General features: G+C 35.2%; 1 protein-coding gene across 3 annotated transcripts in view; it reads left to right on the top strand.

Moving 5' to 3' along the window:
- The first annotated feature begins 6,641 nt into the window (after nucleotides 1–6,641).
- Nucleotides 6,642–12,463, top strand: part of LOC126248592 (synaptoporin-like) — an 89,872-nt gene continuing 84,050 nt past the window's right edge. The window contains exon 1 of one of the 3 annotated variants that reach the window (XM_049949714.1): nucleotides 6,642–6,790. In XM_049949714.1, coding sequence (XP_049805671.1) covers nucleotides 6,776–6,790 — 15 coding nt within the window. In that variant the 5' untranslated portion in view covers nucleotides 6,642–6,775. The remainder of the gene's footprint in view (nucleotides 6,791–12,463) is intronic. The other 2 variants (XM_049949715.1, XM_049949712.1) reach the window with 2 other exon arrangements.

Genomic DNA, 12,463 nt, shown 5'->3' with positions numbered 1-12,463 from the left:
TGGGGTACTTAAAACTCTAGTACATAGGGCGCGCACTATCTCTGACGCAGAGAGTCTACCCCAGGAATTGGAACATCTGAGAACTGTATTTCGAAAAAATGGGTACTCAGTGGCAGATTCAACGTGCTCTCCGCCCAACCACTACAGCACAACCTGTGGAGATGGAAGAAATCATGAGGGAGGAGGTAGGCACTGCGTGTATTCCATATACAGGCGCACTCTCGGGGAAAATCGCCCGCATTTTGAAGAAACACCGGTTCGGAACTGTGTTTTGTCCTCCGAATAAAAACTCGTGCACTGGTAGGGAGCGCCAAAGATGACCTCGGTTTGAGGAAGGCCGGCGTGTACCAGATTCCGTGTAAGTGTGGCAAGTCGTATATTGGTCAGACGATGCGTACCGTCGAGGATCGATGCCGTGAGCACCAGAGGCACACTCGACTGACGTATCCGAGCAAGTCGGCGGTCGCTGAACATTGTTTGTCGGCTATGGAGTACGAACGCACAAGGATTCTGGTACAGACGTCGAGATACTGGGACAATGTTGTTAGAGAGGCCATCGAAATTCGCAGCAATGACAGCCTCATAAACCGTGACTGTGGCTATAATCTTAGCAAGGCTTGGGAACCAGCGATTGGGTTAATCAAGAGTAAATCGAACAAACGTATAGTTGTGACGACCACGGCGGATAGAGCCATCACTCCGACGTCATCTCAGACGCCGTCGCAATCTGTTCCACCGCGCGACCGTGGCGCGGGGCGCGGACAGCGGAGGGAGCGCGCCGCGGGCGGAGGGTATTTAAATCGGCCGCCGCCGCGACTGAGCCCAGTTCCCTCTGAGCAGCCATAGCGTACGGATCTCCGTGTTGGCACGTTCACAGGAGCTCAGTCCGTCAGTTCACCTGATGATGGCGAATGTATGATCGCCGAAATATTGTGCCCGTTTATTAAAGAAGATAAGGACTATTTCGATATTCAGATAAAGATCAACCCAAACGATTTAATGTAGGAATTATTTGAATATTTTTAATTTGAATTGATGGATTCAACTTGTTTTAATGAAATTTGTTTATTAGTGATGTATAAAAATTGATACAAATATTATTTAAAATTAAATTTTGAAGAAAATAGTTGGAAATGCAATTTTATGTTCTAAGAATGTATATGATCACACAATTGATTTCATGAATAGTAATCCTAGATATTGACATAATTCAGACAACACAGAATTTTTGAAGTTGATATTTTTGATTAATACAAATTTAAATGTATTTGTTATGTAAATATTTACTAAAAATTCTACACAGATTGGATGTTTATTTCTGATGATATTTATTTGTATTCAACGTTGTAAATTGTGTTCAAATAACATAATAATCATAAATAAATTTATTATTGTATAATCTGAATGTAACATAAGTAGGTCTTAAATTTTCAGCAGTTAATTAAAGAACAACATGTGGTAATAAACTGATTATATGTTGAATTCTTTCATCTACAATTTCTACAGTTCTAGAATATAATTCATCTTGTTTTTTACATAATTTTCCTTAATATTATGTAAATATTCTAAATGATTCATTCTGTTTTTATAGGGATCTATTATATCTTTCATTGCTTAATATTCACTATGGTCTTGAATAGATGGTAAAACTTTTTCATGAGCCAAATCTCGATAATTTTCTGCAAATGTTATTTGTGAATTCATATCTAAACCTGATAGATTAAAAAATTTTGTATCGTGTTGAATATTTTCAGATAGTGTAGGAAAACTGGAACTTAAATTTTTGAATATTTTCTAATATTTTTCTTTAACGTGTTATTTTACAGCATCTAGAGGATGTTTATATTCTAAAACATCAGCACCTTGATTTGCATAAAACCAAGGATTATTTTTTCACCAAATATTATTTAAACTTTTATATTGTTCTATATAAATTTGTTATTTTTTAGATCTGAAACCTACTGGATTTATGTTTAATAAAATTTATTTAAAATATTCTAATATTTTTTTCTTTTTAAATCAAAGTGAAAATAAGATGATTTGTCCATTGTGCAAACAAGGAAAAGAAATTCATAACGATATAAAAATCACAAACAAGTATACACATTTAAAAATGGGATGTTTTGATTTTATAAAAAAAGAAACAAAAGGAATATAGAGAAAATAAAAATGAACATATAAAAGAATTATTAAGAAGTGGAATAAAAAAATATTTACTTGTAAAAATTGTAAAAATGAAATAAAATTTTTTTCTCAATATATCCATAGCTGTACCTATAATCAAAGACAAAAAGAAAGGAATTACCAAAAAGTTTTATGTTTTGTGGTAAATTGGTTTGTAAAGTATATCTGAAAGAACAACAAAAATTACTATATAATGAAAAATACTAAAAATTGAAAAGTTGTGTCTTTCATTGTTTTCATTAATTTTCTATGGGACTGTTTAATTCACATAAAAATCATAGTTATCATATATTACTTTATTTGAGTTTAATTTATAATGACCATACGGTAATGTATTAATTCCATCTTGTAATATAATACGTTTAGTATTATCAGAACATCAGACAATTTTAGTACATTCAACTGTACACAATTCAAGTTGAAATAATTTAATTAAATTCGTTTTTGTATATTGTTTTGTTATCTGTTCAGTTTGTAATGATCAAAACTAATTTCACTTTTCTGAACTCTAGCACCAACTTTATAAGCATACATTTTCGTCCTTGAAGTATTGTGCTGTAGCATCATTTTTCCACAGTTCTCATATTTCATTTCTCCTAAACCTTTCTTGTTTAATTGCGCAATTCCAGAATTATTACCTTTTGAATAAGCACTTGCTTCAAATTCGTTTATCATCGATTTCATATTTTTATAAAAATCTTCAGTTCTTATATCATAACTAAACGAACCTGTATCCATTTAATATAAATCAATTATTTCACAGTATTTTCGTTTCTTAACATTGAAATGGAAATGATACATTTTTATTTACAAAATATCTAGAATACTTATTCTAATAACAATTTGTTTATTGAATTTTACGATTGTTTTTTCACAGAAACTGCAAATAGATTTTCTGGAATTACAGTAGTATATTCATAATTCGGTATTGAAAGATATTTTATATATTATTTCGATCTGTTTGGTTTTAATACTCTATTCCTATATTTTCCATTGTTTTTCCAAATTCTGAATTATTCATTAACTTTACCGAAATCTTTTTCAATTTTGTTAGTTGCATTTTTTCTTATTTCTGTATTAAAACGAATATATTTTTTCAGCCAAACAAATGATAAGGTTCTATTAATTTTCGTTCATTTTAAACCATTACTTAAACATTGATTGGGATTTCGATAACATACAAAATGTTTTTCTTTATTATTTAATATTGTTAATAGTTAATTCTTCCTTCTGATGCTAATGGTAATTCTTTATGTAAATCATGTAATTTTTGGATATTCTAAATCTCCTTCTAATATGTAGCCATATTTATTTTCATCTGGTATTCGAAGAACTTTTCCAGAATTAAAGCATTTTGTTTCCAACCAACTAAAATCTTTAAATTGTAAAAATTGAGGCATTGGCCAAACATATAAATTAGTTGCCTCTAAATATGAAATATATCTTGATTGTTCTTCTGGCTCAAAATTTTACCTATATTTATTATTTGGTTTAGCAAATCTTTTAAGATTTTGAGAAATTCCAGTCGAATTCTATTTTTAAGCAATAAAATCATATGATAATTGTCTAGTACATGTAATTGAAATGTTGTCATTTTTAACATAGACTCCCAACAATAAACTAGGATCTGTAAAATACCAATATGGATGGAGTTTTCAAGATTTAATGCATGTATTTCTAAAATTTTCGAAAATATCTGCTATAATTAAAGTGTCAGGTATATTTTGTAATCTTGTATATTCATCTAAATTTTTAATATCGAATTATTTCGAAACTGTTTTTACACTATTATAAGTAGTGGATTGATGCAATCCACTGGTAGATGGACAAAAGTATTGGTGTTACTTAAGTTTGATTTTAGAGGATGATCGATCTTTCTCAATCAATCAAGAGGTTCGGAGACATTTCATGGACTCATTTTTATTTTCCATTCTTGTTCTGACAGTAGTTTTTGTTCTGTAGTAATTTTTCCACAGAATGTTAAAGTGTAAACAGTGCATTAGCTGATTGTGCAGTTCCATTCTCCAATAATCCATGTGGTAATTTATGAAGCATAATTTTCAGATATCTTAGTGAGTTGGTCTTTGTGTTCATTAAGGTATCATTTGACAGTAAAGTTCACCATGTGTTCATATGTTGGTTGCTAGAATCAAGGTGTGCTGTTTAAATGAAAAATTATGATGTGTAGAGTCACACAAATACCATACAGGAATTGCAGTCCTCGTAATGCTTCATTTCATCAAGGAAGGAGTACCAAATACAGTTCAGAAGCAGCCACTCGGTTCTGAGTTATCGTTCACCAGAAAACCATATGTGCTATCAGTGGACATTAAGGTTAATCTTTGACATGTGTTAAATGCGAAATGAGGTGTACAGGTTACCAGAGGTATTCTCGGAATTACACGAGGAAGTGTGGAAAGTGAATGTTTCTGATGAAATATAAATCGAGTATCATGAGCTAAGACTTTCGTATAAGAAATCGAATCGATACCACAACTAAACCAGTTAACCAAAACAATATCACAAGTGTCAATCAGGAAGAAAAGAGGATAGCTGGATGCAGAAGTTGCTGAAAACCATATCTGGCACTGCAGACAGTGAAGATTTACAAAACTTTAATAAAACAATAGAACAAACACGGAAAATAGAGGATACCACTAGCACTGCATCTGAATGACATACTAAACAGTTGAAATACGTGATGCAGAAAGTGCTCAATAGCATGAGAATTGGTGCAGTATACAAAAGGCAACGTGGAGACGATGAATAACAACTTGGAAAGAATTCAACCTTGGTGAAGTGCATTGGATGGGAGAATGGCCATAGTTAACCTGTTGTATGCACTAGGTGATAGCCTGAATGATGCAAGGATAGAAGCAGCAACACTGGAAGAAGCAGTTTATCATGCAATGCACAGACGCCTGAGATCCACACTATTGCCTCCAACATAATTGCTAGTAGGATTCCAAAAGGCAAAAATGGAATTCCCCACAAAACTCCAACACATAGTAAGTCAAACAAAGAGAAGCCTAACCTTATTCTACCACATAGCAGCCACTGAAGTTAATGGCCTGCCAAGTCTTGTGACATGTAAACCAGTGGTGTATGCAGATGATACCGCTATCCCACATCTCAAACAGATGGAAAGGTCACAATACAAATGAATAACCTCCTGATGAAAGAGGCAGCTCAGTGGTTCAAGGATAATAGATGAAAACTAAGTTATAACCAAACAGAACACTTACTTTTCTCTCTCAGGATTCTTGATACTGACTTGCATAATCTCATGGAAGAGTCAGTTCAGGCATCCAACTAGACAATAAGTTATGTGGAATATCCAGACAGAAATGATTTGCAATAAACTATCTAAAGTAGTGTACACGATAAGAAAATGAAAAAGCTGTGTCAATCAAGACTGCCTCCTGATGGCCTATTTTGCATTTTTCCATGCACTATTGAATTTTGGGCTAATACTCTGGGGAAACTCTGTTGGCACTAAGAATGCCTTCCTCTGGCAGATGAAAGTAATCAGATGCAGTTTTGGTCTGCAAAACACAACCTCTTCAAAATAATATTTCACCAAATAAAAATACTTACTGTTCCCAGATTGTACTACTCAAAATTCTTGTCTATGTGAAAGAGAATGCACCGAGCGAGGTGACGCAGTTGTTAGCACACTGGACTCGCATTCAGGAGGACGACGGTTCAAACCCGTGTCCAGCCATCCTGATTTAGGTTCTCTGTGATTTCCCTAAATCGCTTCAGGTAAATGCTGGGATGGTTCCTTTAAAAGGGTGTGGACAACTTCCAGCCCCATCTTTTTCCTAATCCAATGGGACCGATGACCTCGCTGTTTGGTCCCCTCCCGCCCAAATCAACCAACCAACCACGAACAGAAACCTGATGAATTCCCCTGCACTAGACTATCCAATTCTAAAAATAATTTAGCACACATTGGTGTGGTGTTTCTGCAAAAGATACCAAAAAGTGTTAAGGGACTGCCACACAATAAATTTAAAATGGCGATGAAATCATGGATAAAAGAAGGGCCTTCTACAATGTTGAGAAACTCATGTGTACTAGTGTAAATGATTTAATAATTTAATTCTAATGTGAACTAAATGATCTGCAATATAAGCTTTGTAAACACAAGTATAAATTGACATTTATATAAATTCAGTATGTAACAATATATTATGTTGTAACATTATAGTCTGTATATAAATAACTTACACAAGACGATGTCTCATGCAAAAGCAGTGTTTTCTTAAGACAAATAAGAGAATTTGATTTGACTCTGTAAGTACTTGTGGTACGTTAATATTCCACTAGTGCGAATTATGCATGAATAAATTTAATTGGAATATTATTGATCACTGAAACGGCCTATAATTTTGCAATTAATCGTTGGAGACCACCATAGAGTATGGAGACCACTCGTCTGAGAATTTCAAGCATTATGTTTGAGTGTTACATCTGTCGAAGCTGAGCTTTGGTGTCTATATGCCAGAACCAAAATCGTTAGGTAGACTGGTAGAGTATTGGAGGCTGTTGGTTGTTGGAGCAGTTGAACATAACAGAAGATAGCGAAATGGATTCTGCTCAGGTAATTATTAATAGGAGTGCGTGCAGTTCCCGATATCGTTGTTGTGTAGTCGATGGCATGGGTGTTTAACTCTGTCAGTACTTCTGTCTTCTGATGCTTATTCTGATTGTGGTCCGTAATGATTTTCGGCAAAGGGGGGCGTGGTAGACTGTGAACGGGAGTTCGTCCAATACGCAGGGTGTTAAATAGTAAGTTACCAAGCCTTGAATTGTTAATGGTGCATTTTTGTTCTATGTCATGGACTCCTCTATATATTTGCATTGTATATGTGTGTGTATGCGGTGGATAATGGCCTGTTTGCAGCTGTAAACATTTAATTGAATTCAACGTGGTGCTTGTTGAACAACAATTTAAAAGAGTGATTCGAGTTATTGGTAAAATCAGAAATATTAACATGTATTTCAATAATGCTTTGATCCGACTGTTTGTTACCTTTTTGTGCACTTGAAAGTGGCCTGTAATTAGCTTTCTGTTCGCCATTAAATCTGAATTCACCACTGTTTTGATTGTTGTGGTCTTTGGCTTATTTATTTGAGCATACTCTTAGGAGAAATCAAACAGTAAACGTCGGGAAAAAGTGCTTACCATTGTTGTAAAATAATGGTTTTATATACGAATTCAACGGTATAGTAAGGAAAAACTTACTGCACCTTAATAGTTTGCTTCCAAGATATTATTCTGATACTCTTATCAACAAAGTATACTCTCTATAATTCTGCAAAATCCCGTCTTCGGATATACATTCAATATAACAATCTGTGTTCCATAACAAGTCACGTTTTACTGCATGAGAAATTGATTTTGCGCCCGTTAGCTTTATTTACGATGTAGATGCATTATTTTGAAAATCGCAGGTACTTACCTTTTATTAAGCTCTTGTTGAGTAAGGTACTGTATGAGGAGTGACGTGTAGGCTCGAATTAGCCAATAAAAGTCTATTAAGGTGAGAAATGTGACCATTGTTTTTGTGGTGCAATGACAAAAATTGCATTGTTGGGCGCCTTCACTGATTTTGACGTTGTGTACAAATATAAATTGAGCAACTAATGTAAAATGATCATTGTGAATGCAGTTGCATATATAGCTTCATATGACTTCAGTGTTGCATTCTGTGCATCAGTCATTCTACTGTTAACTATAAGAAATTAACTAACAGGGGCCACTGAATTCTGAAACAAGATATTTGATGGAGTTTGTGTATGATCAGCACAACATTGCACATACAGTAGGGACAGGGTTGTTGTACTTTAATCTGACTAGAAAACCATTCTGGTTTCTTTAAAGAACCCACTTATATTTGTTTATGAAAATTAAATTAACATGCAAAATGTTATAGTTAGCCTTATGCCAATTAAAGTGTCATAGGGTCATTCCATTTCAAATACACACGCTTTTAACATGAATTTTAACTTGCCGTCTCAGATTTTGCTGAAACTTGACCCAAAGCAAGCCTACATATAGATTAAGAGATATACTTAAGTTTATTAAAATCTGTTGACCCATTTTTGAAAATAAGTCGCTGTAGAGTTGTAAAAAATAATTTAAAGTTGCTGCAGGAACTCTTCTATTTAAACTGAAATGGTGGGATAGGTGTTACTTTGCAGCATCTTCCATGAGCTCTCCTGTGATAAACACAGTATGGGTTTGAGATGGATTTTTAAAATTTTCTTTTCTCAAAACTTGCATCTTCAAATATTTTCAAAATATTGTATGTAATGCTTCACACTTTCATAAAATTTTAAAAATGCACATTTCTCTAAATAACGTTTTTGTAAAATTTGTAGATTGGACATATACATAATTTAACCTACCAGTAAATAAATTTACACTTTTTCATAAATTTATTTGTAATATGTTTAAAATGCCACTAGTGACTGTGATGAGTGATTATTTTATCAAAAGTACTAAAACTGGGTTTTTTAATACAATTGTAACTTGTAACTGTGATTAAGACTTGCATTACTATATGTAAAAAGAACAAACTGGGGTAGAATTTCAGTTGTTAACTCAGTCATAAATAGCTAACTGCTATTATTGTAGCTGCTTAAGCTCTGCTATGCCAGCTTAGAGTAAAGTCACCTGTAACTGTGGTGTCTGGAGCTTTTTGGATTCAGTTGCGTTAAACCTGTCATCTTCATGCTGATTTAATGACAGTGGATGTGACTATTGTTGGTGATTAATGTGGTGACACAAGCTTTGTTACCATTTTGTAAGGTGTTGGTTAGCGAACAAAATTATCTAAGTCATTATTCGTTGCTTCAGTATATTTTCTTAGCTTCTGTACAGAAACATATACAAATTTTACTTTTAGGTGGTATTAGACGATGGCTCAGGAAGACAGATATTGGACACTACAACATTGCTATCATTAAAAAATAAAAACAAAAAAGAATCATTCAGTGAAAAGCATAAAGGCACTATTAAATGTGCCTGAATAGATGTGTGATTTGTTTCCTGATCTCATCCGAAAGATATCAAAAATTTGTGATAATTATAGGAAGCAGATTGGTTCATTGAAAAATATTCAAGAACATGGTGATTATAGTAAATTTTCATATGATGATAATGAAACAATTTCTGGAGACACTAAATGTATCTCTTCAGGAATTAGGAGTGTCTCCTGCTCATAGTATAAAACTTTAGATGAAGCATTATTCCACCAAAAAATTGAAAATCATTGAGTTAGCATTTGAAAAACAGTATTTTGCTAATGCAGACAATCCCTCAGAAAGTGAATGTGAGTCAATGGAACATTCTGTAATAGATAACCTGAAAGCTAGTTTTTGTTCAAGTAGTAGGTAAAAGAAACTAATGCTACTAACTCGTTTGCCTGAGTCTTTGGATATTAGGAAGATGATGCATGAATCCAGTGCTCCCAACTACATGGTACGCTGCAAAAAAAAAGCTTTTGAAGAGAAGAAGTATGTCAGTCCTGATCAAAAGCTGGTAAAGAATTTGTCACAAGAAGTTGTGCAAACAGTGCATAATTATTTTATGGGGATTGTGAAATAAGAAGAGTAATACAAGGAAAGAAAGACTGTGTAACGGTCAATGGGGAGGACTGAGACAGAACAGTAATATCCAAAAGACATGTTTTGCGTAATTTAAAAGAAGCATATAAAAGTTTGAAAGCTAAATTTCCAGCAATGAAGATTGGGTTTTCTAAATTTGCAGAACTGTGTCCAAAACACTGCATTCTAGCTGGTCGTAGTGGAATGCAGTCAATATGTGATTGCACCACACATCAAAATGTCAAACTTACAGCCGAGCTCATCTCCTTGTATCAGGCCACGGAGTACATCTGGTGATACAGGCTTTTCAATTGTGTCCTCTGCTGAGACACTCTCAGCACTTCTCAAAGTCTCTGTGTGCTGTACACTGCTCATACCTTAATGCAATGGGTCCGGGAAAACTGTCACTTAATCTTGATGGATCCACAGTGATGTATATGTGGGTATCCTGGCCAGGTTGGTCTGCTAGCAAACGAGGCTGCTGAAGCTGCTGCCAAGGCTGCAGTCCTCGTACCTCAGCCCACTAGTTCCTATATTCCCTCCAGTGATATGTGTTGTCTGTCAGGAGGTAGTGTCACTTTGGCATCGTCATTGGTCTTCCCTTCATGGGAATAAGCTCCAGATTTATTAAGCCTCTCCCAGCAACTAGGACAATCTCTTGCCAGCTCTCCTGCTGGGAGGAGGCCATTTTAACTAGGTTTCATACAGGGTACTGCCTGTTTAGCAGTCATCATTTAAGTGGCGCTCCCCCACCATTTTGTGCACATTGTGTCCAAGGTTTAACTGTCCACCATTGCCTGACGGAATCCCCATTTTTTTTAATTTTTTTTTTTAACTGTTTATGTTCCCACTTGCAACGGCCTTGCCACAGTGGATACACCAGTTCCCATAAGATCACCAGAGTAAAGCACTGTCGGCCGTGGCCGGAACTTGAATGGGTGACCATCCGGGCCGCCATGCGATGTTGCCATTTTTCGGGGTGCACTCAGCCTCTTGATGCCAATTGAGGAGCTACTCCACTGAATAGTAGCAGCTCTGGTCAAAGAAAACCATCTAACGACTGGTAGAGCGATGTGCTGGCCACACGCCCCTCCTATCCGCATCCTCAGCTGAAGACGACACGGCGGTCTGATGGTCCCGATGGGCCACTTGTGGCCAGATGACAGAGTGCTTGCTTGCTATGTTCTTGCTTGGGTTTGTCGTCTGAGCTATCGGCAGTTTTAGTGAGCGACGCGTGGGTTGTCGACCACATTTTACTTTTTATCCATCTTAGCAATATGGCGAATACCATTTAATTTTTAATCCTGGGCGTCCAATCCTCTATAGTGTATTTCACAGACTTTTCCCCACATCCCTGTTTATAACTGTCTTCTCTTAAGGCAATTGGGACTGACATGTAGCGATTTTGTAACTCCTCTCTTACTGTTCAATAGTTTTGACTTGGGCATGTATGACCCCAGGTGTTTTTGCGCTCTAAAATGAAACAAACAAAAATGCCAAACTAAGCTTGGTATCTTGACCAATGGAGAATAGGCCTCTGCGCATCCCAGCATCATTCCAATGCATTATGGGAAACTGTAGTTCTTGTCCAGGAAGTGACTCAATAAAAAGAACACTACAAAGTGCATTTGATGATAATGTGGTTGAAAATATCACTTTTTGGTAGTGGGTTTCAGTAGACAGGTGCAACTTAGAAATGATGTAGAAGACCTCATTGGTTTTAATTGAATTATTTTCTGAAAAACTGACTAGTGATCATGCAACAGTGCACCCCTTTGTAGAGTATTACAAAGGAGAGAACCGAATGGAGCACGAGTTATGTCATATTTATAACTGTCTAGAGCACAATACCATAGGAATCTACTGTTTTCGAATAAAGCTAATTCAGTGATTAAAAGTGAAATTATTTTCAACATAGAGTATATTGAAATTGAGAGCTTCCTGGAAGAGCACTTCAGTCAGTTGTTTCTCAAAAAAAGGTACATACATGCCGCATGCTTTTATACAACTGTGTCAAGTACATAAAAAATATTGGCAAAGACTTTATCAGACACAACACAATCTACTGATGAAACAGTTACAAAATCTCCAGAAAGATTGACTTTGAAAGACGATCATGGATATGTTACTGCTGTGTGTGACAAGAAATGGTGGTTAGCTTATATTTTAACAAAAGATGAAGATCTTGATGAAGTTACTTTCCTTTACCCAGCTGGCCCATCACTGCCTTGTACGTATCCTATAAAATCAGGTGATGTGTAGTTATCTATGAATGAAATTCTTTGCAAGGTAAACACCAACAGGAAGAATATATCAGATTACTGGAATGAAACTATAAAAACAAAAGATGCATTTAACTAGAAGTTCAGTCTTAAAACACTGTTTAAATCAGGTTTTCCTAGTGACGTTTGGAATATGTTAACATTAAGTTTGAATGTGTGTGTGTGTGTGTGTGTGTGTGTGTGTGTGTGTGTGTGTGTGTTTTTTTTTTTTATCTGCTTAGAGCCACATATTTTACAAAAATGTTGTTTCCTTATGTGAATTTTTGAAATTTTATAAGTGTGTACCTGTGACAGTCCAACTTTTCTACTTAGGGAATTAGTTAACAATAATGTGAAGAATATGTACAATTTTTGAATATGTGCTTTTTGAGAAGGCAGTC

The sequence above is a fragment of the Schistocerca nitens genome, chromosome 3 (assembly GCF_023898315.1).
Source record: "Schistocerca nitens isolate TAMUIC-IGC-003100 chromosome 3, iqSchNite1.1, whole genome shotgun sequence".
Taxonomy (NCBI): Eukaryota; Metazoa; Arthropoda; class Insecta; order Orthoptera; family Acrididae; genus Schistocerca; species Schistocerca nitens.
Note: the sequence above shows the minus strand (reverse complement) of the source record. Positions and strands in the feature narration are given on the sequence as shown.